Consider the following 27,902-nt stretch of genomic DNA (forward strand, 5'->3'; position numbering starts at 1 on the left):
GTCTCCACCCTAGGACCTTTTTGCTTCTCTCCTTTCAGGTATTGGGCTTGTGAGTAAGATCAGGGAGGGGAAAGGGAGGCTGTGGAGTCTCCTGCGCGGGAAGATGTGCCTGGGCCTCCACTCGAGTGGGGCCCAGAGGTAGGAGGGCAAGAAAGGGCCTGAGCCACAGGGTAAACAATCACATACTTCTAGCACTAATAATAATTGTAGCTAGCGACACTTTGCACGTATGATTTCATTTGGCCCTCACGATGGTGCTGTTATCCCCATTTTACGGATGGAGAAACTGAGGCACAGATTCGCCAGGGTCACGCGACTAGTTTTAGTGTGTGAGGCCGAACTTGAGCTCAGGACTCAGCCCTTGATGGGCTGCACTCTATAGAACAATGGCCCTGGAATTAAGACGGGTTCATTTGTTTTAATCAGCGAAAATCTGCCTTCTCTCTTGCCGGCCCTGAGCCTTGTAGCCTGTGCACAACACACACGCACACAGAATGAGAAAAAACAAAAAACCTGTGACAGACATGTGGAGTTGAGCGAGACAAGTTTATGCTTTGCCCATGTGCAGAAAAAGTGGGTAATGTCTTTCGTCATTAGTCCTCTGGAAACATAGTTGGTCACTACCTAAGTCTATCAAAGATGTGTGTCTTTACCATATTGTTATCATCGTATAGATTGTTCTCCTGGTTCATACGAGTCTTCCCAAGTTTTCCCTGAAACCGTCCCCTTCATCATTTTAGTATTCCTTAACATTTATATACAACAACTTGTTCATTCTCCAGTTTATAGGCACCCTGTCAGATTCCCATTCTTTGCCACCTCAAAAAGATCTGAGTGGTTTTGTGCATACTTCATCAAAGTTTGCTTTGCTTAGGAGTAATCCCTCCATTTACTCTCCCTCTAATTTCCTCTTTTCCTTTTCTTTTTTTATTTCCCTGTCCCCAACTGTGGATTTGTATTCTTCCCTCCTTTCACAGTTCAGATGAGAGATTCAAATGTCAGCTGCTTTTTCAAACCTTTCTTTTCCTTTATTCACCATTCATTGTATAGGCAGAGAAACTGAAGCAGAGTAAGTCACTTGCTGAAGATCACACTAATAGCTGCTGGAAGAGCTGATACTTTATTTTTTTAAATAATAGTTTGGCTTTTTTCTAATTACATGTAAAAACAATTTTAATATTCATTTTAAAAAATTTCGAATCCCTAATTCTTCCCTTTCCTCCCTTCCTTCACCTTTCCCTGAGATGGCAAGCAATTTGGGATAGACAAAGAGTTGGACATAATTGAAACAACTGAACAAAAACTCCAGTATGAATCAACTGATGGTGAATTCGTTGTGAGCCAAGATGGAGGTTATTGGACATTCCTTTTCCTGTATGAATCTTCCGGTGTTGAATAAGCTCTGAAACTTCAGTCTAGGGTTTCCCACATCCACGGCAATTACAGTTCTTTTCTCCATTATGACTCCTGGGCTGTTTAATGAGGCTTTAGCTGTCACAGAATATTTTCCTAGATTTATCATAATTAAAGGGCTTTCCCTGGTATGAATCTTCCGGTGCTTAACAAGCTCTGATCCTTGACTAAAGGCATTTACACATTCATTATATTTATAAGGCTTCTCTCCCCAGTATGACTTCTCTGATATACAATAATGTTTGAGTTGCAGGTGTCTCCATGTTATTTGCATTTATAACATTTCTGATATTTAGATATTTTTTTCTCGAATCACTCTTCTGGTTCAATGCTGCCACTTTTTCTGCTCTCACATTCATCAAAAATGGAGTAGCAGAGATCATCCCTCTGTGGCTTCCTACTATCATCTCTTTGGATGATTCTGTTGAAAGTTATGCTCTTTCAGTGACCCATTGTTCCCAGATCTGCTTGTCAGTCAGTGTTGAGGGAGTCATCACCCAGTCTGCAGCTTTGTATTATCTGCTACTCATCACATACCAAGTCACTCCCTACATGTTTGCACCTGGCAGTTGTCATGTGCCTGCTAACTTGGGAAGGAACTGAGATGCAGTGGCCCATCTCTTTTGACTGACATGGACCTGTCCCAATTGTCTATCTCATTATGAAGGTTGTCAGTAAAAGCTGGCTTTATCTTGTGATTGCTGATCTCCGGGGACTAGCCTGTCAACATGTTGCTACCTTGATGCACTTTTTAATCATCGCCTTTTAATTTTCTTTATCCTCAGTTTTGCCTCATTAATCAGAGTGAAAGCCAGAACAACGAATTTTTCTTTCAACAATTCTTCCCCTAGAATGTTCCCATTTGGAAGTGTCTCTGCAGTCTCAGGCTTGGCTTCCAGGTCTAAAAAGGGATAAACAGAGAGTGTTAATGCCTCCGGTTCCCTGAACTGGGAAAAGAGAAACTGAAGAGCATGTAATGCAACTGAAAATGGCGTACACATACAGGGAGCACATGGTATTGGGCACTCTCTAATCTATCCTTACACATCCTCACGCTCAGAAACAAAGGGCAGAACTGGAAGGGACAAAAGAGGAAGTATGGAAGCAAACAAAGAGGTGGAAGGGGAATGAGAAGTATGAAAGGTGAGCACCGAAGGAGAAGAAAACACATTTAGGACTAGAAGGTGAGTTCACAAGAAAAATGTTAGGAAAATTGCCATTCTGGATCTTGATCCATTGGAGCTATTAAAATAACTTCAAGGGGAAAGAAAGGACAGGGATAGTTTTAGAAGAGGATAGCAGAGATCAAGGGAAACCTAAAGTCGTTAATTCCTCTCTCTATAACTTTGGACAAACCACTTTTCCTCTCTTGGTACGTGTCCTCATCTGCAAAATGGGAGGATGAGACAAGAAGATCTTTTATTCTGCTTCTCTGCAACATTTAAGTATTGCTTCTAATTAGTAATAATATCTGACATGTATATGGGGCTTCAGGATGGATTTATATATGCCGTATCGATTTAATTCTCCATCATCTAGATGAAGGTTCTTTTTGTCTTACTATGTCAGTTTTTATTAATGAGGGGAGAGAGAGAGGGGATGGAAGAGGTTTAGAGTAGTTAAGTGCCTTGCCCAGGATCATACAGTATATAAAAATGGCTCGTATTCATATAACAATTTCAAAGATACAAAACACACAACAACCTCACATTGTAATTATTGTCCCCTTTTTACATGTAATCCCTGTCTGAATTGGCTTCCTGCTTCAGTTTGTAACTTTTTCATCATATCTAGCTCTTTGTGGAGCAGAAGAGACATAGAATGTGTACAGGACAGCTGTTAGTAGTTGTGATGATATCACAGGTCTTCTTGCTGTTCCATGAACAGAACAATCCACAATCCAACTCCATGTCTTTGCACTGGCTGTTCCCTATCCCTGCAATGATTTCCCTCCTCACCTCTGCCCCTTCGCTTCCCTGGCTTCCTTCAAGACTCAGCTCAGATCCCACCTTCTGCAAGAGGCCTTTCCTTGTGGCCATCACTGCTAGTGATTTCCCTCTGAAATCACTTCTCGTTTATACTTTATAGATCTTGTACGTACATAGCTGTCTATGATGGCGGCTAGCCACTGCTCCCAGCCCCAATATCCCAACTTCCTCATATGCCTCACTACAACAGCAGGTGTCCATGAACTCAACCCCATCCATCTAGTTTTAGGCAAGACCACGGTACCAACAGGATGCTAAGCTGGATGTTGGCCACTAAATCACAGAAGGGACTTCCCCAGGTAGGCGCCAGTGCAGTAATAACAAAGACTGTCCTCTGGGTGAACTTATGACATAGAGAGGCTTGTTATAATATCATTATCGTACATTAATACCCCTCCAGTGGGCTTTTCTGTGTGCATTATGGGTGGCCACATGTACAGTTCCATTAAGGCTAGGGAGGACTTCTCCTCATATTAGTAAAGCCCTCCTATGTTTTAAAATTCATGTATTCTGTTACGCTAATGACATATTTGCTCTGTAAACATCCCTCTCATGCTTTGCTAAGCTGCTAGTTCCTTCAAGGAACTTAGCCTGCTGAGAGAGCCTAATCCTCAATAAAAGTCTTTGCTTGGTTTGGAGATGGTTTGAGTCTATGAATTCTTTCAAGACAACCCTGAAACACATCTTGACACCCCAATATTTTTGGCACCCACCGTCGGGCAGTCTCTGATTCTGACCTTCTCCAACCCAACAGAAGCCTTTCCCTTTCCCCTCCCTTAGCTTGGTTCCCTCAAGTACCTAGGAAGACTGGATGGCACCGGTCATGGGCAAATTCCCTCTAGACAGAGGATGCTCTATTTTGGGACTTTGAGGTGAGCTCCCTGAACTTGTTTCCTTCCTCTCTGCAGGATGCCACGTGACAAGGCAAGTGACTATATACAGGATTTCTCTAGGCTTACAGCATTATGGGACAGTCATCATCATCTCCCCCCATCCCATGGGACATACTACCAGTCTGCCTCCTGCAAAATTGGAACAAATTCAGCTTGCAAGACTTAAAAAGTAGGCGCCTCATATTTTTCTGTAATAGAGCCTGGCCTCCATATGATATTGAGGACCAAGAAAAATGATTTGTGAAGATTTCTTTTTTCTTTTTTTTGTAAATTTTATTAATTTATTTTGATTTATCAACAATCACTTCCATATGCTTTTGAGTTGAAAATTTTTCTCCCCCTTCCCCCCCCCCAAGACAGGCACAGATTTGTGAAGATTTCTAACAAGCTTCAGGGAGCTTTTGGACTTTCCCTTCTCCCAGTCATTATCCACTCTCAGTTTGTATTTGTCATGTTAATCTGCTCTGTGTTTATGTCTCTTCATGATGTAAATGTTTTGAGTCTGCTACCTTGTAAGATTTAAAATGCAGCCAGCCAGAAAAAAACCTCTAAGGGCTGTAGCTAGAGAGAACACTGGAAAGATTAATGAGCTTTCTTGTTATTTTGAGGTCATAGCTGAAAGTGTGAACAGAGGGTTTGACAGTAAATGGTTTGGAAACTGTTGGAAAGAAAAAGTCGTTGGTAAAAATTTTCTCTCTTCCTCTACATTCCTGAACAGTGGCCAGCTTCAAAGATGGAGGTAAGGGTAAAAGACTCTGCCTGCCCTTACCCCTTTTCTCTCTGACTGCAATCTGCCTCCCATCTTGGTAGCTATATTGGCAGGAAATTCCAGGGTAACTCCTGGGAGTATGAACTCCAGTTGCCCCAGGTCTGGTTAACACATGCTTAAGAACTGAGCCCAGGGAGAGGAGGGAGAGACACTCCCTGAAGTGGGGGAGGGGGAGGGGGAGTAATGAACTCTTCCTGTAGAGTCCCATCCTCCCTCTCTCTCTCCTCAGTTTCTCATCCACAGAAATGGAAGTCGTGGTTTTCAGGAAAGCACTCTGGTTATCAAAAGGAGAAAAGATTTCATCTCCATGTAAGCATATGGAGGAGTGGACCCACATTAACAGACTCACTCTGAGCTCTGTTAATATAGTCACAGAGGTAATCATAATGGGAAAGGTGTTCATGTGTTAATACTGAGCCTACCTATCGTGAATTATGAATACCGTTCTCACATGGAATTCAAAGAATTTAGGCCACAGATACTCTTCTAGAACCCAAAGACTTTCCCAATAGTCACAACAGTGTGAGGGATAACTGAGCTCTTGACCTCATGGGGATTGAAAAGGGGATTTTCTCTCTTTGCCCCCATCATACGTGGTGTCTGCATCTTATGCAGAAAGTCCTCTTATGAATACAACTCTCAGAATTAGGGAGTTGGGACTCTCTTCCTTTCTAAAGGAAACTGTTCAACCTCCGGGAAGAGGAAAATAAGAGGATGGAGTAGTACAGCATATTCCCTCCCCAGCTTAGCAGTGTAAGCCGTGTGCCCAGGAGGGGCTGAGAAGGTTTTCCTAATCTCTCTCCCATCTCTCTAAGGAGGCGCAGCCTTCCACTAACCAAGGCAACTCTCGGATGAAGTCCTTGGTGATCTCATTGCAAAGGACAGTTTTCTTCTGTGACTCTAGCCTCAAGCCCACTTTTTAAAAGATTCTCCTGACTGGTAGAGAATTAGTACTTAATGCATTGATCATTATCCTTTAGACTTCCCGCAGTTCCAGGTTCCTATTAGAGACAACCTCCCTGCAGGGAGATAAAAAGACTCCTGGAAGGAGCCAAAAGGCACAAGCCTTTCAGTTATGTCCCTATTCCCAGGTTATTACACTAGAGGCTTCTGGGAATTTCCCCTTGAGTGATATTGGGGACAACCTTCTCTCTTCTGTGGTCCTAAATGAAGAATTTAAGTGGTCACTGTGTGCAAAACACTGAATACTACTACAGAATAACCTGGAGTTTGGGTCTTTATCAGTGTTTCAAGGTAAAATCTTCTTTAACTTGTTCCACAAACAGTACACTTGAGGACTCAGGAGCTTGGGGAAAATGGTCATTTTTAGCCTACTGCTGACAGGAAAGCCAGGAACTTGGAGATGCTACCTCCTGGAAAAGACATCTGAGCAAAAATCAAAACTGAAGATATGCAACACATTTTCCTAATCTGTAACACGGGTATAATAATAGTATCTATCTCACAAGGTTGTTCAGAGGATTAAAAGAGAATCTATGTAAGGTGCTTTACAAACCTTTAAGAACTATGTAACTGTGAGGTGCTAGCATATTTCTCTAAATAGGCGATAGAGAGGATGTCCAAAACAGTGAAGCAGTCTGAGGGGAGGCCTGGTGAGTGAAATCCGCTAAAGAGGTGACTGAGAAAAAGCCCTGCTAAGGTGCATGTTACTCCCTCAGAATGACCAAAGGAATTCATTTAAGTTCAGATTAAGGCTTTAATACATTTTTTGTTGTTGCTGTATCTTTCTGAAATATTAGAAAGTTGAACACAGGTTAAGCTGTCTGGAAAATTTTGGTACTAATCAAAGAAATCAAGGAGATCCCTCTACTAATTTTCATGGCATTATTTTTAATATTCGGGTCACATATCCATTTTTAACATATCAAGCTACGTGTTGTTTTTTTCATACTTTATTTTTCTCCAATTATATATAAAGACAATTTTTAACATTCATTTTTTTTAATTTTGAGTTCCAAATTTTATCCTTCCCTTACCTCCCCCCTTCTTGAGACAGTAAACAATTTGATATAGGTTATACATGTGCAATCATGCAAAACATATTTCCATATTATTCATATTGTGAAAGAAGACACAGACCCAAAGGAAAAAAAATACTAAAAAAATTAAGTGAAAAATAATATGTTTCCATCTGCATTCAGACTCCATCGGTTCTTTCTCTGGAGTCCTTCGGAATTGTCTTTGATCAGTGCATTGCTGGGAATAGCTAAGTCATTTGCAGTTGACCATGGGACTATATTGCTGTTAACTGTGTACAATGTTCTGCTTCTGCTCAACTTCATTTGGCATCAGTTCATGTCTTTCCAGATTTTTCTGAAATCATCCTGCTTATTATAGCACAATAATATTCCATCACAATCACATACAGAACTAGTAGTGGTATTACTGGATCAAAGGGTATGCACAGTTTTATATAGCCATACCATAAGCCTATAGGCATAGTTCCAAATTGCTCTCCAGAGCAATTAAGAACTTCAGTATATTAGTGTCCCAGTTTTCCCACATCCCCTCCAACAATCTGTCATATTAGCCAATCTGATAAGTGTGAGGTGGTACCGCAGAGTTATTTTAATTTGCGCTTCTCTAATCAATAGTGATTTAGAGCATTTTTTCATATGACTATAGCTAGCTTTGATTTCTTCAGCTGAAAACTGCCTGTTCATATCCTTTGACCATTTATCAATTGGGGAATGGCTTGTATTCTTATAAATCTTACTCAGTTCTCGATATATTTGAGAAATGAGGCCTTTATCAGACATACTATAAAAATTGTTTCCCATCAAGCCATATGTTGTTGAGCTATAAGTTGTTCATCTAATCTAATTTCTACCAGAGTGCTTTCTAGTTTGTCCAGAAACTCTTGTTAAATATTGAGTTCTTTCCTAGGGAGTTTATATTTGAGGGGTTATTGAATTCAGTTATTTCTGAATTTTCCTTGTCTAGTTTTGTTCCATTGATCTTACTCTCTTTTGTAACTAGTACCAAATGTCTTTGATGATTATTGATTTATAATGTAGTTTGAAGTCTGGAAATGATATTCACAATTCATTCATTCTTTTCTCCACCATTTCTCTTGATATTCTAGGTCTTTTGTTGCTTCACATGAATTTTATTATGCTTCCTTTCTCCAAAAAGAATGTTGTTGGTAATTCGATTGGTAGCAATAAATATGTAAGTAAATTTAAATAGTACCATCATTTTAATATTGGCATTACCTAGCCATGAGAACTGAATATCCTTCCAGTTATTTCCTTATTCACAATTCTATATATACCTGTGAGTGTGCTTTGGTAAAGCAACACCCAGAAATTTATTGCATTTTGTAGTTGTATTTTTATAGGACCCCACTTCCTGATCATGGTGCCCTGGGTTTTTATATAGCTGTATAGAAACCCTGTTGATTGTTGTGGATTTCTTTCATAATCTTTACTGAAGCTATTATCTCAATTATTGTCTTTGGTGATTCCCTAAGATTTTCTAAGTAAACTATCAAGTCATTAGAAAATAATTATGTTTCCCCTTTGCCTGTTATTATGCTTTAAACTTTTATTTTCTTGTTTTATTCTTCTTGCTCTTGTTTCCAGAACTATGAAAAACAGGAATGTTGGAAGGGGGCATCCTTGCCTTACTTCTGCATTTATTGGTTAAACTTTTAGTGTTTCAACATTGCTGTAATGTTAGCTTTGTTTTAGATGACTTTTAAAGATAAAAATTACACGTATGTGTATATATGTGTGTATGTACGTATGTATATACGTTCCTTCTATATCTATACTTTGTACAGCAGATAATATAAACAAGTGCTATATTTTGTCAAAGTATGTTTCTGCATCTTGTGGTTTTAAAGTATGTTGTTTTTTAAATGTTGAGCCATCTTTGCATGCCTGGAGTAAATCCAACTTGATCAAAGTGAGTGTTTTGGGTAAATTTTTGTCTTTTGGCAGGTTTTTACTTTTAAATTTTGAATATGTTTTAAATTCTATTTATCTTACCCTTCCCTGGTTCAGCTTTTAAGACTATATCTCATAAAAGGATACTCCTCATCATATTAAGGAAAGTTCACTTATTTCAGTGCTTTTAGGGTTTGTAAAAGAAACAGGTGTTGATTTTTGCCAAAAATTTTTCTGCATCTATTGATACAATTGTGATTTTTATTATTTTTGTTAATACCATAATATTATGCTTTTATTTTCCTCACCTTGAACTAACCCCTGCATTATTGGTATAAATACAACTTGCTCATTAGTGTACAATCTTTTAATTGTTATAGTAATATTTTTTGCATGGATTTTTGTTAAGGACACTGGTATATAATTTTCTTTCTTTGCTTTCTCTTTCCTTCTTTTTAGGTACCCAGACCATATGTGTATCATAGAAAGCCTCCAACAATTTATACAGTAGGAGCACTGTAAAGGAAAATAACTTTGAAAGATTCAAGAACTGTGTTCAATACAAGGGACAAGCATGACTCCAGAGGACTAATGATGGCACATGCTACTGACCTCCTAACGCAGGTGATGGATGCCAGGTACAGAATAAGAAATACATTTTGGATGCACCCAGGGGGTGAATGTTCTGACAATCCTTATTTGTTATAAGGGTTTTGTTTATTTTTCAGTTGGAGAAGAAAATGGTAGTCTAGTGTTACTGTTGCCATAAAAAAAGAAAATACAAGAAAGAAAAGATCATTGAAGTCATTTTTACAGAAGTGCATAGGAGAGAACAGAGGGAAGACCAAGAAACACAGAAAAGCAGGACAGCTTTGAAAGTTACATTACCCATTGTGAAAGACCCTGATCTGGGGGACAGCAGAGGATGAGATGGATAGATCAGTGAGGCAGATAGGAACCAACAAACATGAGTTTGGATAGACTTTGGGAGACAGAAGGACCTGAGGTGTTATGGTCCATGAGGTCACAGAGTCAGACAAGACTGAGCAACACACAGCTGCTGCTGCTGCTTCTTTTTTTGGTCAGACACTCAAAGTCCTCTATTCTATCAAAAATCCATTTTCCTCCTAGTAGGACTATAATCGGCTTTGCAGTACAAGGTATTCTTGGCTATAAATCTATATCTGTTGCCTTTTAGGATTTTATCTTTGTCTTCTGATTCTAAGGGAGCCAGTCAGTTTTCATTTATGATTCCTTGAGATATAGAGTACATTAAAAAAAAAATCATGGTTTTCAAGGAGTCCAATGATTTTTAAATGATCTCTTCCTGATCAGTTTCCTAGGTCCACTTTTTTATATCAGGTATCTTAAATATTGTTCTCTTTTTCAGTCTTTCAATTTTGTCCTATTATTTTTTGCTGTCTCATGAAGTCACCCATTTGTTTATTGTAGATTTCAGGGATTCCATTTCTTGGGTAATATTTACCACTTTTCTTCCCCCAAACTACTTCTTCTGCTGCCATTCTTGCCTCAAGAGTAGTGTTATGTCGGAGATGGGTGGTAGCCTCTTACTGAGGCCTTCTTGACCGGAAGTTACTTATCTTGATAATTTTCTAAAAAATTATTTTCCTTTTTAATCAGGCTGGTTAATGGCTTGTTAATTTTCAAAGAATAAATTTTATTGTTTCACTTATCATTTCAATGGTTTGTTTTGACCCACTCATTGTTTTGAATTTCATTATTTCCATTTAAATCTTTATTACTTTGTGCCCCAAGTGTTATGTTATATTGTTATGGTGTTTGGAAGATATTTAATATTTGATTTTTTACATTTATTTGACATTTGGCATGTGTTTAATATTTACATTGGTTCTTAATCTATGGTTCTTTTAAACACAATTTCCTTGTTTCTGCTGATGAAGTTTTATTTTTGTTTCGTCTAATATCATTGCAATTGCTGCATTTTTAAAAGATTCACCTAATGCATGGTAAATTTTGTTCTAGAAGTACTTCATGTGCCTTTCCACATTAAAATATTTACATAGCCACTTTTTGTGGCTATGGAGAACTAGAAACAAAGTGGATACCCACTGACGGTAGAATGAATAAAGAAATTATTATACATGAAGAATAATGTGCTAGAGAGAGAATGATGAATGACTGCAAAGAAACATGAAAAGTCATAACTTACACAGTGAAATAGGCAGACCCAGGAAAGTGGCATACACGTTTCTAACAATGTAAGTGCAAAGAATAACTAAATAATCAAAATTGAAAGCTATGAAAATTTAACGACAAAACTTGACCATAAAGATGAGATGAGAAGACACCTAGCAGTGCTTCTTTGCAGATTGTGCAGTAAGCTAAGTAGGTGTGGAATGTCAAATATAGTATCAGACTTTTTCAATGTTTTGTTTTGGTTTTGTTCTGTTATAAGAGATAATTCTCTAGGATGGAGTAGAGTCAGGACAAAGTGGGAAATGCAGGTAATATTTAAAAATCCACATATATATATATATATATATATACACATACGTGTGTGTGTGTGTGTGTGTATGTGTGTGTGTGTATATTTAAATTAAAGGACATTCCTGGTTTTTGAAACCTTTTTTTTCCTATCAAATAAAACTGACTCTATTAGAAGTAATCATTAGGCTTCTTCCTGGTAACTAAAAGGAACATGATTTATGACTCTAAAATTTTCAGAGCTTTTTAAAATAAATATATTTAAAGTTGGAGTGGGAGCCCTATGTAGTGGACACAGACTTGACTTAAAAAGCCAGCAAGGATTGGGTTCAAGTCCCACCTCTGATGTACTGTCACCCTAGTTAAGTTATGACATTTCTGTGTCCCCCCCCAGAAACTCTTTAAGACTCTTAAGTTGCAGAGCAGGTACTGAGTTGCACTGGCTGAAGGAGTTTCCTAAGCAAATGAAATCACAGCAAATGTTCAACAAAAAACAAAAAATTGTTATTAACATCTTACAGATGGCATAAAAAGTGGTATTGGATATGGTCATTTCAAGGCAATGTATAATCCAATAAAACACATGTTCTCCAGGAGAGCTTTCTCCCTCATATGAATCCTCTTATGCTCAGAAAGGTCCTGATGTGAGCTAAAGGATTGTTTATATTCAGTAGCGTAAGTGAAGTTTCAATCCAGTCTGGCCAAAAGGATTACTAAGGTGCCCACTCCAGCCAAAATGTTTCTCACACTTAACACACTCCAAAGATGTTTCTCTGATAGGAATTTTCTTATGTTTGGTAAGGTCTTAATGTCAGCTAAAGACTACAGCAGCTTCATTCCATTCAAAGGAGTTTCTCTTCAGTATGAATTCTCTTATGTGCAGTAAGTTGCTGTCTCCACCTGAAGGATTTCCCACATTCATGACATTCAAAAGGTCTCTCTCCAGTATGAATTCTCATATGTGCAGTAAGCTCTTGCTTCCAGCTAAAGGATTTTCCACATTCGTTACATTCAAAAGGTTTCACTCCAGTATGAATTCTCTTATGCCTAGTGAGGTCTCCGCACTGAATAAAGCACTTCCCACACTCACCACATTTAAAGGGTTTTTCTCCAGTATGAATCCTCTTATGTGTGGTAAGCTGCCAACTCCGGATAAAGCATTTCCCACACTCGCTACATTTGAAGGGTTTCTCTCCAGTATGGATTCGCTTATGTCTGGTTAGGTGTCCACCACGGTTAAAGGATCTCCCACATTCTCTACATTTAAATGGTTTCTCTCCAGTATGAATCCTTTTGTGTTCAGTAAGCTGTCCACTCCATGTAAATGATTTCCCACAGTCATTACATTCAAAGGGTTTCTCCCCAGTATGAATTCTCTTATGTGCAATTAGCTCTCCATTCCATCGAAAGGATTTTCCACAGTCATTACATTCAAAGGGCTTCTCTCCAGTATGAATTCTCTTATACTCAGTCAAATGTCCGTGCCCCTTAAAGGACTTCATACATCCCATACATTCAAAGGATTTCTCTCCAGTATGAACTCTCTTATGGTCAGCAGGAGATCCACTCCTGTCAAAGGACTGCCCACATTCATTACACTCACATGGGTTTTCTCCAGTATATTTTCTGTGATGTTCAGTAAGTTCTGAACAGCAACTGAATGACTTATTGTATCTAGATTTGCTGCTAAGCTTCTCAGAAAAGAGTCCATTATGCTGCCTTTCATCTGACCCCTGTCTGAGGTTTGTTTCACGTGTATCACATTTGCTTAAATATTTTCGGGTTCGAATTCTCTTCTGTGTAATCAGAAGCGTCCCTACACCAAAACCTTTTCCAAATATATCACATTCACTGGCTTTTAAAGTAGGAGTGTTCCTCTCTATGATTGTTATCTGTTTGGAGACGTTTTGGCTATCCCGTTGCTCTAATCCACTATCAGATTCTGAATTCAAGGAATAATCCTTTTTGAGTCTTTCCTTGGATGACTCTCCCAAAGAAACACCCCCTACTGGAATTTCAGTTGCTTCACACCTAGGCTCCCAACAATGGCAGTCTGAAAGTAAGGGGAAAAAATGTCAACATACACTCTTCTACACTAAGACAAAAGAAACTGCTTTTATAAGAAGTTCTAGTTTTTATCTTCTCTATCAAAGAAAATGATCAGCAGTCTAAAGATGGCAAGACCAACATTGCTAATAGTAAATCATCATCATCGTCATCAATAATTATAATAGATAGTATTTCTATAGTGCTTTAAGGTTTGCAAAGCACTTTACCAATATTATTGTACTTTATCCTTGCAACTTGGCAGCTAGGTTCTATCATTACCCCCATTTAATGAGGAAACTGATAAAGACAAAGGCTAAGCAATTCACTCCAAGTCATTAGCTAATGAACGTCCGAAGTAGGATCTAAACTTGGGTTTTCCTGACACCAGGCCCAGCATTCTATCTTTTATGCCACCTAGCTACCATTTAACTGACACCAAAAATATGTGAGGACATAGAACAGAGCACCTTGCTTGCTGCTTTAAATGGGTTCAAGTACAGAAGACTAAATGAATTATATTTCAGGCTACTTTTAAAAACACACACACACATCTATGTAATAGAGATCATTAGAGAATGATTTTGATAAACTTTAGATAAATATGCTTTCAAAAAGATAAATATTTTCTTGAGAAGCTACAGACTGATAAACATGATGCCAATTCCTATCAAAATTCTGGTTACCTATAAGCAAACAGATGCTTTATGAATTCTTTAAAAAGGATTAAGACATAATATGGAACATTAGGAAACCTGGAACAGGGAAAAAAACTCTCATGTCTTTAATTGAATAATTTCTTGGCTAGTTATCAAAGCATGTTAAAGGTATCATGAATCTAGATTTCATCAACTTATCTGAAAAAAGATTCTAAAGATTAAATTGCTCACAATATAGAGAAATGTATTTTATGTGATGATACATACAGGTAGGTAGCTAAACACACTACATCCAAAATTCTGTATTAGTCAATGTTTTTATTAAAAACATCAACAATTTTCATGTAAGAAACTATGTAAGGCCCCATTATTAATATTACAGCTGGCACAGGACTTATCTATTCTTAATCAAGATTAAAGTGTTCACAGATGGGAAAAAATAGGCTAAAATAACAATGTTTACATTTAACTAGGAAAATTAAGATTCTGCATTTAGAGTCAAAAGAGCAAGTGCACAAGTACAGGACTAGTATGGAGTCCAGGATGACTGGCAGTCTATGTTCAGATTCACCAATAATAAGAATATTTAAAATAACAAATCTGAACTATCATCTTATTCTATGAAATTGGCAAAGATAACAAAAGGGAAAAAAGTCAATGTTGGAGAAATGGTGGGAGGACAGGCCCCCCCCAAATGCTGTTGCTGGATCTGTTTACTGGTTCATCTGTTCTGAAAATCACTTCAGAATTATGGGAGAAAAGGTACTAGACTAAACCTCCCACATCAAGGTGGTGTAGTCGATCGAGCACTGTACTCGTGCTTCAGACTCCTGAGCATCTAACTCAACCTTGTCAGCCCGATCTGTGAAATGGGGATAACAGCACCCACCTTAAAGGGCTACAATGACCCATCAAATGAGGATCCATGTATGTATACACACACACAGTGCTCTGCAAGTCTTAAAAGTGTCACATAAATGTCAGCTATTGTGAAGGTCAATGACAGAAAGGTCCCATGAATGCCAAAACATTCATGACTTTTTACATAATAAAACTCTACAAATAAAGTACAGTTCCAAAGTGTTCTGCCAATCAAATGGGTGGAACAAATTGAAGCATAAGAACATATTAGAATATAACTGTCCTACAATCAATGAGAAATATGAAGAATTCGGAAAAACATGGGAAAGACTTACACAGTGGTGCAAAGAAAGAAAAACCAGAGGAAAAAAAAAAGACCTGACAACAACTCTATAAACAAATACATCAAAAGACAAAAATGGTAACACTAAAAGATTTGGATAAATGTAATGACTAAGGTCACTGGCAATGGTTACAGAATGTAATGACCAATGAGTTTCCAGGTGTCTGATGGTGGGAAATACTTCCTTCCTCTCTACTAATATTTAGTTGCCAAAATAGGTGCAATATCAAATACTCTGTCAATTACAAACACGGAACTGTTTCAACCTTTTTTTTTGTAATGAAGGGTAATATGGGGTCAGGGGTTAGGAAGTAATTATTGTTTAAAAAATAAAGTATATCAATGAAACATTAAAACACAAAAGTCCTATTCACCTCTGTTGGCTGGGATATTAACGAGATTAAAGTTTCAGTTAGTAAAATTGAGTGAAAAGAATGTATTTGTCTTGATTCTTTAAATCTAATCAAGAGACTTTAAGATGAAAAGGAAAATGAAGGGTATAAAATATGCATATTTCTATCTATCAAGTTAAATGCCACAAAGAATAGCTACAATATAGGAAGAAAAGGAATACAGACAACTAGAATTTCACAAAAGAAAAAATCTAAGGAACCAGTAATAAAACCCATGACCCAGAGATGATTTCACACACTCACACTCCACCCCATCCCCACACTGAAATGGCAACTTATGTATACATATAATAAAATAGCTTGTTTATGAACAAAATCAAACAGATGGAACAGGAGAAGTAAGCAACTTGGGGGGAAATTTTTTTAAGATAAGGACTGCTAATAAAAGTCTGATATCTGATATATGTGGGAAATTGATTTTTTAAAAATCTGAACCAAAGACACAGACCAAAAATGGGAAAAAAAGAAATGAGCAGTCTTCAAAGGAAAACTATCAACACATGCATTAGAATGTTCCAACTTACTATATATAAGAAAAAATAAAAATAAATATGACATTTCATCACACGCACCTTTGGAGGGCACAGTTAAGTCGAGCATACCAAGATACTCTCGGTGGACCTGTGAATTGGTTCGTCTGTTTTGACAACCAATTTTCAGCCATGTGACTGATAATACTAAATTCTTTAAACACTTCAACCCCAATATTTGGCCAATGATTTGCAAAAGACAAAGAAATTCAATCAATCAAAAAACATTAAGTGCCTACTATATACCAGGCACTGTGCTAAGTGCTGATGATACAAAAAGAGGTAAAAGACAATCCCTGCCCTCAAGGAGCTTACAATCTAATGGAGGAAAACAACAGACAAAAAGAAGAGCACACAAAGATGAAGAATGAGGAATGGAGGAGGAGCAAAAGCAGAAGAAAGGGAATTCAAAGAGAAGATAGTTGGTCTGGTAAGGAATAGTATTTATTACCTATGTGACCTCTGGGAAGTCACTTTTAATCTCCCAAAGGCTTAGTTTCCTCATCTGTACAATGAGGGGAGAGGAAGATGTTGGACTAGATGACTTCTCAAGTGCCTTCAAGCTCCAAATCTACAGTGTCAGAATGACTATGTGGATGGCGCACCAGAGAGAAGTCAGGAAAACCTGGATTCAAATCCCACCTCAGACACTTACTGGCTGTGTAGTTATCACATCTCTTTGTACCTCAGTTTCCTCATCTATAAAATGTTGGGCCTCTCAGTGTCCTTCAAGGTCCTATACTATACCTTACAAGCCAAACTAAAACAAAGTGGTCAGACAAGACGAAGAGAAGGGAAGTTGGATGTGGTTATCCGATTGTCACAAAGAGATGCTAAGAAGCTGTCAAAGTACTAATGTGTTGATATCACACAATTTACAGTTTAAAAGATGAAGACTGAGGATGTCACTTCCCATCAGTTGGGAGAACATGGGGAAATTTGCAGTCACTTACACTGAGCGTGGGATGTCTGCTTTCTGCCCAAGCCAAGCGACTACTGTCTATGCTCAAAGTGATGGTTGGTCTCTCTCCTGGAAGAGAAGGGAGGGGGAAGGGGAATCAGGAAGGCTCTTTTTATATCCTAGATTATCAAGAAATGTTCTGTTAAAAATGAAAATTTTAAAAAAAGGAAAAGGATGAAGAGAAGCCAAATAGTGGAGTGGCAGAGAATAGTACAGGGAGCTCCCACCACTCCCACCTAAATTTCCCCAAACAGATCTAGAAAATGCACCAGACAGAATCTTGATGGGGAAACCCAAAAACTCACAGAGAATCATTTGTCCTGCCCAGGCTGGCATCAGGAGATGAGAGAAGACTGAGGACTAGTCTAGTAAGGAGGCTGGGGCCTGGCTGACACACTCCAGCATTCATGGAGAGAGGATTCCAGGTCTATATACATCACCTTTAGAGTGCAGGAATGGGTGCCAAATGGCCGCTTTGACACCTGCTATTCAGTTGCAGGTCACAGATCTAGGGTGGCCTGAGAAGGGGACCTCTGCCCAGGGTGGTATTAGCAGGTAGGGAAGCCCTGAGCAGCATACACAGGAGCTTAGAAGCAGCAGCGGTGTGTCTCAGACCTCAGGAGCAGAGTTGGGTCTGAGCTCCCCATAAAGATTAGTCTGAAGCCTGCAGAGGAATAACTGGGGTAGAAATCCCAGAAAGAAAAGGAGCCTACAATTCCATCACTACGAACTGGCAGAATTTTCCAGCTGGCTGACAGTGGATGCGTCCAGCAGCATCTACTCTTACTCAGATCCAAACCCTTGTCAGGAAATTGCAGAGCTCAGACCAGGGGTCAGCAAGGAGACTATGCCCTGGATCAGAGCATTCTGAGAGCACTGCAAGCTTGCAGGTCTCCAGCAGGCCCCCAAGGTCCCATAGTAACATGTCACTCAATGCTTCAAGAAAGCAGCAAGAGGAGCCATCCAAACCTTCCTTCCAGAAGTGTGTAGAGTCCAGCCCTAACTTAAATTCCAAAGTAAGGAAGCAGGCTGGAAAGATGAGCAAACAAAAGAGTTATTGCGATGGCAGGGATGCTCAAGACACAAAACCAGAAGAAGAAAATGACTCTAAAACACCCACAGGCAAAATCTCAGGGAAAACCACTGCTTGGACACAAATTCAACTAGAAGAGATGAAGCAAGAGCTTTTAAAAAAGAGTTAAGAATGTTTTTTATAAATGAAATGAGAGCTATAAAGAATTACAACTGAACTACATAAGCGTGGCACAGGAAGAATAAAACCTTGCCCAAGCAACAAACTCAATGAAAATCAGAATGGACCAAATAGAAGCCAATGGCCTTGTGAGACAACAAGAAATATTAAAACAAATTCAAAAAGACTGGAAAAATAGGAGAAAATATAAGATATCTCACAGCAAAAACAAATGACCTGGAAAAAAGATTGACAGAAAAAAATTTAAGAATCTCTGGACTACATGAACACCACCACAACAACCAAAAAACCACCCAGACATCATATTTCAAGAAACCTTAAAAGAAAACTCTTAGGTCTCTTAGAACCAGGGAGCAAAGTGGAAACTGAATCCACCAACTACTACCTTTAAGAAAATCTCAAAAGCAAAACCTCCCAGGAATATCATAACTAAAATCCAGAGCTTCCAGGACAAATTAAAAATGCTGTTAAGCAGCCAGAAAGAATTCAAGTACCAAGAGCCACAGTTAGAATCACACAGGATTTAGCAGCCACCATTATAATGCAGCAGAAAAGTTGAAATATGCTGTTATAGAAGGCAAAAGATATAGGCTAATAGCCAAAAATAGTATAATCCTATAGGGGAAAAAATGTACCATTAATGAAACAGAGGACTTTCAAGTAGACCTGATGAAAAGACAAGAGCTGTGCAGAAACCTGAAAGTTCAAACAGCAGTTAAGAGGAACACAAAAATGATCAGGGATAACTGCTTACATTCTAACATGAGGAAGTGAGGCATGTGTCCCCTCTGAACCCTACCATCATCTGGGGTCACAGAAGGAGTCTAATTAAGCAAGGCCTGACAGTGGTCCTGTTATGTCTTGATCTTAAGAGAAGAATGGAAAAAGAAGGGAAGAGAAATACAATAGCAGCAACAGGAAAGCAAGGTTAGCAGAAATTATCTCACCTAGTCAGTGTGTGGAAGCAGACATCTTGACAAACGAGATGGAGAGGACAGGGGCAATGGCTGACACTTCAAACTCACCTCCATCGAACTTGGTCAGTAGAGGAAAAGAATATATATACACACACACACACAAAGTTCAGTACCCAACTGAACAGAAAAACATTCCACTCAGCAGTGAGACAGGAGGGAAATGAGAAAAGAGAGAAGGGGGAATTAGAAGGATTACTCCTAAGCAAAACAAACCTTAACTAAGGATGTACAAAAAATATTTTCAGCTCTTTTCTGAGGTGGCAAAGAACTGGAATCTAAGGGGGTGCCTACAAATTTGGGAACAGCTGAACAAGTTATGGTATATAAATATGATGGAATAATACTGTGCTCTAAGAAATGATGAAAGGGATGGTTTTACAGAAACGTGGGAAGGCTTGTGTGAACTGATGCAGTAAAGTGAACAGAATCAGGAGAATAATTACATAATGATAACAATACGATAAAGATAAGCAGCTCTGAAAGACCTGGTGACTCTGATCAGCATAATGAACAACCACAATCCCAAAGGACGCCTCTTGATAGAGGGGAAGGACTCAAGAGCGCACAATCAGACATATGTTGTTTTGAACACAGCCAACAGAGAAATCCGTTTTCCTTGACTATACATGTTCATAATGGGGTTTTGTTTTTATTTTCTTTTCAATTTCAAGGAGAAAATTGAGGGTTCAAATCCCTTCATGGTTTACAGAGGGTCTCTATGGGGCATCTGGGTGGCTCAGTGGATAGAGTGCTAGGCCTGGAGTCAGGAAGATTCATCTACCTGAGTTCAACTCTATTCTCAGACACTTACTAGCTGTGTGACCCTGGGCAAGTCACTTTACCCTGTTTGCCTCAATTTCCTCATCTGTAAAGTGAGCTGGAGAAGGAAATGGCAAACCATTCCAGTATCTCTGCTAAGAAAACCCCAAATGGGGTCATGAAGAGTTGAACATGACCGAAAAATGACTCAACAATAACAAAACTGGAGTGGGAGAGGGAGAGGATAGATTTTTTGCTGACTGGGGGAACTCACACACAAATATATATATATATATTTTTTAAATGATGAAAGGGTCAGTATCAGAGGTACCAGAATAAAATGAGCTGAACCAAGGAGAACAATTTATGTAATGACAACAATATTATAAAGAAAAACAACTTGGAAAGACTTTTAAAACTCAGATCAATGCAATGAAAAACCATGAGTCCAGGGGACTCAAGATGAAACATTCTACCCATCTCCTACTAGGGAAGTGATGGGCTTTAAAATGTAGAATAAGATATATATTTTTGCACATGTTCAGTATTGGAATTTATTTTGTATGACTGTGCATATTTGTTTGGAGGGTCTGATATTTCTTTTGGTTTTGTTTTTTGTCTTAAATATTAGAGTAAGAGTAGGACATGTAATGAGCACTTGTAAAAATAATTTCTTTTAAAAAGGAAGGAAATAAAGATAAACTATTTTAAAAAGCAGAGGAAATTTTGACCTCTGTTAGAAGGTTTCAAGGGAACATCTCTGATTTTTTATGGAGTGACCCCCATGTCTGATTGATTTGCCCTCCCTTACCTGAAGAGGGGCCTCCTGGGACTTGTCTCTGCAGAGTCCATGGTGCTTCTCCTCTCTCCAATAGAAAGATGAGATTTGGTTTGGCAACTGTAAGCCCTGCTCAAGGGAAATAATGGGGAAGAAAGATATTTGATGAAAGCCATTTTAGAATCCAATCTCCCCTCCTTCCTCTTCTGGCAAAAAGAAGTGTGTGTAGCAGGAGGGACAGAGGGCAGTACAAAGGGATTTCATTAATTACCAAGGATTAATTAAGCATTCACTTTATGACAGGCACAGTACTAGGTGCTGACCTTTTCCTTGGTAAAACAAAGAATGGAGAAGGGGCAGCCTCAGACACAGGACACTGAAGCTCCACAGGGAAGTTTACCTAAAAGACATCGCACCTGGGAAAAGGAGCAGAAACCACCTCTCACTTGATCCCAAAAGGCTCAAGAATCTTTCCATAATGCATGTATTCTAAAATATTCCTGCCCACCAAGACAAAATTCAGCCAAGTTCTATAAATACCCCACTGCCTCTAGCGAATGAAGGTGCAGAGAAAGGCTTTTCAGGCACAGCGAAAAGCTGCCTTTACCCAGGGAGACCAGGTTCCTGTAGTTCTCCAGCGTCACTTCCCTGAACAAGTTCCTCTGAGCAGGGTCCAGTTGCCTCCACTCCTCCCCAGTGAATTCCACAGCCACATCCTCAAAGGTCACTGACTCCTGAAACATCGAACATGTTCCTGCTCACCCAGGGAACCCTTTTGTATGTACTTTTCATCCCAGAGATTGATTCAACTTTAGTATTAAAGACCTCCTCACCTTTCTGTTGGAGGATGGTATAAAAACCTGCTCCCAAAGCCTCAGGATGCCCAGCCACCTCGTCATTTCCCACCAGCTGCTCTGCTTGGTTATGACTCCATGAAAAACATGCCCCATCCTGGGTACCTTCTGGCATCAGTCCTCCCTCCTCTTCCAGTTTCCTTCTGTGTACTGCTTTCCCCCATTAGAATGACAAGGACTCTCTTTTTCTTATTTGTCTCCCTAGCATTTGGCACAATGCCTGGCATATTTTGTTGTTGTTGTTATTTTTCAGTCGTGTTCTACTCTTCATGACCCCATTTGGGGTTTTCCTTGGCAAAGATACTGGAATGGTTTAACATCTCCTCCTCCAGCTCATTTTACAGATGAGGAAAGAGAGGCAAACAGGGTGAAGTAACTTGGCCAGGATCACGTAGCTTGTAATTGTCTGAGGCCAAATTTGAGCTCAGGTCTTCTTACCTCTGGGCCCGGTGCTTTATCCACTGCACCACCTCGCTGCCCCATCTGCCACACAGCAGGCACTTAATAAGTGGTTAATGACTACTTTGGGGGAGTCCTGAAGTTAGCCACATCTACATATGTGGAGTAGCTTTCATGATACGCAAGTCCCAGAGCACTCCAAGTCAAACATTTATGGAATACCAGGATGCATCTCACTGGGGATCAGAATCTGTGGCAGGCTGAAAGATCTGCACTGCCGCTGAATGTCAGGCAGCTAAGCGGCCCAGTGGATAGAACACCAGACCTGGATTTAGAAACCCCTTAGTTCAAATCTGGACGAAGATACCCCCTAGCTGTGTAACCCTGGGCAAGTTGTCCCCAAATAACGAGAAAAACAGGTAGAGGTGTAAAGGGAAACAGGTTTCATTTCAGGCTCAATGCAAAGACAAACCCTATCTAAAGTCCATACATCAGTGGTGTATTTGGGCCTCTTGGATTGTAAAGCCAACGGAATAATTAGAATTCATTTGGTTAAAAGGACATTGAGCAAAATAGCCTCCCATGAATTTCTGCTATGGAAGGAACGTTCAGGGACACCACATGACGGATAGGTAGCCACTTGGACATTATTTCTGAAATTCTGAGAAATTCAGGCTTACATATGTAAATACCAAAAATGAAAGGGCCTTGCAGAAGGAGGCCAGCTCCTTACCCTTCTGTCACAAACAGCTCACTCCCTCTCTCCCCTTTTCTTCAGCACCAGTCATCACCTCTATCAGACTACCCTCCCACCACTCTCTTATTTGTCACTGCACTCTCTGGTCAATATTATTGCATTTCTGTGTCTTTATGTTGTCAAGTATTGCTGGAATTTCCACCCAAATGCTTGTCAAAGTTACAAATTTATATAGCAAATGATGACCTAAAATGTTCTTCTGGTGACCCAAATATCTTAATGGTTGGTCCCTGCAGCAGGTGGGGACCCTTGAAGCACATATTAAGTGCCTGGCTTCTTGCCTATAATCACGCTACTGATAGCTCCTGGACGTTACAAACCTAACATATCTCTACTGATGAGGTCATGGTTATCCTGTCCCGTCTGTAGCAACCACTCTCCAACTTATACCTGTGTTTGTGGGGACAGAATCATCAGAACCTACAGTTAAGTCACTTGAGGAAAGTGGAGTTTACGTTTGGCCAGAATTACTGAGAAGGGAAGCTGCAAATGGTCTAATGTTTGCCATTATCTATTTATTCCTAAGGGCTGCTCACCCTTTCCCAAATGATGACAGCATCTGGCCCACACTCCACCTTTCCATGCTGCCCCTCATCTTTGCTGAGGGCAACATTCACAACTGAAAACTTCGAAGCCAAAAGAGTCGGCAGTGTCCCTTCCTTTCGCCTCCCCTCCACGTTCAGCCTTCAGAGCCAAAGGCAGAGCCTAGATGCTCGTCATGAATATCACTGCTTCATCTCTATACCTCTCACCCTGGATCTCCTCTGTCCTCACTCCAACTTTTTCTTCTGCTCCCGCTCTTAAGCATCAGGGGAACCCACTCTGCATCCTCACTCCGAAACATCAGTCCGTTCGTGTTCTTGGCTTTTCCTCGTGGGAGTCTTTAAAGACACATCATGACAACCTGAATTCCCTTCTGTCACCAACTAGACCATCTCGACAATCTGCAACTCAGGATAACTTTCTACTATCCACTTTGTTCTTGCCTGGCTCTAGGAAGAAAAAATACACCAACTAGAGAAAGGCACACAACCATTTGTCTCATTACAAGTTCACAATACTGACTATATCTTTACTTACCAAAGCTAAGGAAACTTGGTGCTAATCTCTCATTTAACCCCTAGCATATCACTCAATTTAGATATTCTCTCAAATATCCGACTCCATTTGAACCCCAGCCATACAAAGAAAAGTGTACATCAAGTCCATGTTTTCTTTGCTGACAAATTCCCTTTCACTTGTATTTTGCTTCTATCTACAATCTTGCAGGGTACCTTGAAATTATTCCCTGTGGGGTGCTATGTGTATTTGTATTTTCCTAATCTACTTCTGCCCCTAAAATGTGCCCTCTCACACTTCCCTCCAGAGAAGATATTCTTGCTGCCAATGCGCAGGTATCCAGTCTACTCTCAACCTGGAAATGAATATTTTCAGAGAGTTCTTTATAATTCTCTACCACCCTGATCCATGGTAACTCCTAGTATTGGGCACATACTACTTGCGTGTCTTGGGTTGGTCAAGCAATTAACAAATAATAAGCAATTACTATGTGTTTGGCACTGTGCTAAGCACTGGGGATACAAAGAAAGGCAAAAACATGGGCCGTACCCCAAAGGAACTCATAAACCAATGGAGGAGACAATAGGCAAACAACTACATACACACAAGATCAATGCAGAATAAATAGAAGGTAGCGGCAGACAAAGGGACTGGGAAAGGCTTCCTGCAGAAGGTGGGCTTTCAGCTGAGTTTTGAAGGAAGTGGGGAAGCTACAAGTGAGAAGGGAGGGAATTTCAGGCACGCAGGGAAGCCAGCATACACGTACAGAGTTGGGATATGGAGTGTTCTGTCTGAGAACAGAAAGTCAGCATACCTGGCTTATGATCCAGTGCTTAAAGGGGAACAAAGTCTAAAAATTCTGGGAGGTAGGAAGGGGCCAGGTGATAAAGAGAACTTTAAGGACCAGAGACTTTTATCTTTGATCCTGAGCCACTAGAGTTCATGGGGGCCATCTCCAGTCATCCTGATCTACATCTATATGCTCCGGAAGAAAAAGTGAAGCTGGTGACCTTGCACAGCCCTCCCCCACTTAAGTCCAATTCACCCGCAAGTCACGGCATCACCTTCCTGACCTCATGGCCCTCTTGGAGAATGAAGGACAAACCACAAAAAACAACCAGAGTTCATTGAGCAGGACGGTGACATGGTCAGACCTATGCTTTAAAAAAAATCACTTTAGCAGCTAAGTGGAGGATAGATTGGAGGTGGGGAGAGAGATTCGAGATATGGAGATCAGTTAGAAGGCAACAGTCTTGACATGCAGTGATGAGGACTGGAACCAGGGCTGTAGTTGTGTGAGTGGAGAGAAGGGAATGTATACAAGAGACGCTGTCAAGGTAGAAATGATAAGATTTGGATGTGTGGGGCAGCAGCGAGTGAAGACTTAGGGACAACACTGAGGTGAGTAGAAGGACAGTCGTGCCCTTGTCAGCAGGAGGGAAGTTAGGACAGAGAGGTTTGGGGAGAAAGACTAGTTCTGGTACGGACACGTGAAATTTGCAAAGCCTATGGGGCTTCCAGTTCAAGATGTCAAAAAGGCAGTTGGTAATACCCAACTTGAGCTCAGTAAAGACACGAGTGCTGGGGACAGAGAAAATACCTGGAGCCCATTAGATAATAATAACAGCTAGCCATAGAGTGCTGCATAAGCACTCTATGGTCTGCAAAGGGTTATATATGAGATACATGTCATCTCATTTGATCTTCACCTCAGCCCTATTATTGCCCCCATTTTATAGATGTGGAAACTGAGGCTGAAAGGTCAGGTCCTCTGGTTGACTTGCCCAGGGTTACACAAACAAGAAGTCAGTGAGGCTGCATTTGAACTCATGTCTTCTGACTCCAAGTCTAGCATTGTATTTCCTACATCATCTGGCTGCCACTTATCAAGAGGGAACATATAACAGGGATCTTTTAATCTAACATCTATAAACTTAGTTTTTCAATATTTCAATAATTGCATTTTAATACATTTGGTTTCTTTTGTAATTCTATGTATTTTGTTTTCTGCATTTAAAACATTATCCTGAGATGGGGTCTATAGGCTTCCCTAGAATAGGTCTCCATGACACAAAAGGCTTAATAATAGTACTTGGGTAGGAAAGAACATGGCTCCTCAGGTGATGTCAAGTCTCCTGGGTCCCTGCAGCAGAGAAAGCATCTAGCCCCTGCTTGGAGACTGCCAGGGCCAGACCAGAAAAAGTGAAGCTCCAACTTACCTGGGCTCGAGTTGTGAGGATGGCTGGGACCATGCCCTTCAAGAATCAGCAGAACCCTCCACCACTGTGCCTAGGATGAGGAAGGACCTGTGAGCAGAATGGCCTTTCCCAGCAGCTTAGACCCATCCAGGGGGCCAAAATGCCCTTGCCTCCCCCATTATCAAAAAAAAACCCCTTTACTTAATTTATCCATCCTTGCTAGCTATTATCCTTTATCTCTCTTCCTTTTGTGGCTAAACTCCTTGCGAAGGCCTTCCAGAATAGGTGCCTCCATCTCCTTTCTCAATCTCTTAACTCTTTGTAGTCTGGTTTCCAACCTCCTCATTCAACTGAAACTGCTCTCTCCAAAATTACCAATGATCTCTTAACTGCCAAATCTAATAGCCTTTTCCTTATTTTCATCCTTCTGGACCTCTCTACAGCCCTTCACCCTGTTTATAATCCTCTTCTCCCTAGGGTTCTCTTGGCTCTCCTCCTAGTTATCTGACTTATTCTCTGTCTCCTTTGCAGGAACTTCACCCAGGCCATGCCTGGTAACCGTGGGGATCCCCTGAGCTTCTGACCGGAGTCCACTTCTCTGTTTATACTCTTTCACTTCGTGATCTCATAATTATCTTTACGCAGATGATTCTGACCTAAATTCTCTCTTGACCTGTTTTCGAATCATCATCTGCCTTGGACATCTCAAATGGGTGTCTGGGTGTCCCTTAAGTATCTTAAACACCCAACACGTATGAAACTGTCCCAGCTTCCCGTTGATGGTACCCCTCACCCTCCCAGTCCCCAGGCTCACCCCCAAAATCCAATGCTGCCAAGACTAGTCAGTTTCACCTCTGCACTACTCTGACCTCCGCCCGCTCCCTCTGGTCCGGGCCCCACGAGCAGCCCCCCACTGCAACAGCTGCCGGGGGTCTGCGGGCCACAAGCCCCTCCCCACCCCAGCCCACCCTCCCCTCGGCCGTCAGAGCCCCGCTCCGGCCACTTCCCGCCCCTGCTCCGGGACCCCCCCGCGGCTCCCTCACCTCGGCCCGGCATTCAGGGCCCTCGCGCCCGGCCGCTCCCTCCCCTTCCGGTCAGTCTCCTGGCACCACGGTCTCTGTCCGCTGCTGCCATCGCCCTTCTCGCCGCCCCACGTCCCGACGGCTCCGGGCATCTCACTGGCCGCCCCTCCTGGAACAGCCCCCCTCCCGGCTTCCCTCAGTCCTCCCGTGTGCCGCCTCCCCTCCTCCCCGGGTGTAGCTCGCTGGGCGTGGGAGTTGGCCGCTCGTCTCCCCCATTAGACTGGAAACTCCCCGAGGGCAGGCACCGGCCTCCCCCTTCCTGGAATCTTCACCGCTCAGCACAAGGCCCGGTACACAGCAGGCACTACATAAATGCTTCCTGACCCGGCAGCCGTGCTCTCCTCGGAGCCAGGACCTGCCCCGGCCCGAGCGGCACTACCCCGACCCCAGGGCTCCCCCGCACGCGGGTTGGGGGGTGGGCGGAGGCGGGAGGATCCTCCGGCGCAGGTCACAGGCTGAGAGGACACTATCGGAGGAGACAGGCCCACCAGGACGCAAACCAAAGCTAGCGGAAGCGGAAGTGCGTACCGCATAGCAGTCAAGTGTGGGAGCGTCTCCTCCCACCCCAGCCAA

At 40.9% G+C, this 27,902-nt stretch overlaps 1 protein-coding gene and 1 long non-coding RNA gene across 2 annotated transcripts; one reads left to right on the forward strand and one right to left on the reverse strand.

The window, feature by feature from the left end:
* The first annotated feature begins 50 nt into the window (after positions 1 to 50).
* Positions 51 to 10,676, forward strand: LOC110220006 (uncharacterized). The gene is made up of 3 exons (XR_002327763.2): positions 51 to 2,597; positions 4,310 to 4,463; positions 8,170 to 10,676. It is a non-coding gene; the product is annotated as an uncharacterized LOC110220006 (long non-coding RNA).
* On the reverse strand, positions 6,761 to 27,869 carry LOC110219999 (uncharacterized). The gene is made up of 5 exons (XM_021003839.2): positions 27,291 to 27,869; positions 26,269 to 26,338; positions 21,588 to 21,714; positions 21,014 to 21,109; positions 6,761 to 13,493 (listed from the first exon to the last, which is right to left on the reverse strand). The coding sequence occupies exons 2-5, from the start codon at positions 26,299 to 26,301 to the stop codon at positions 12,283 to 12,285; spliced, it is 1,467 nt and encodes a 488-aa protein (XP_020859498.1). The 5' UTR covers positions 26,302 to 26,338; positions 27,291 to 27,869; the 3' UTR covers positions 6,761 to 12,282.
* Between the last annotated feature and the right edge of the window lie 33 nt (positions 27,870 to 27,902).

Source organism: Phascolarctos cinereus, unplaced genomic scaffold (genome assembly GCF_003287225.1).
Source record: "Phascolarctos cinereus isolate Bilbo 61053 unplaced genomic scaffold, phaCin_HiC Scaffold_726;HRSCAF=1367, whole genome shotgun sequence".
NCBI lineage: Eukaryota > Metazoa > Chordata > Mammalia > Diprotodontia > Phascolarctidae > Phascolarctos > Phascolarctos cinereus.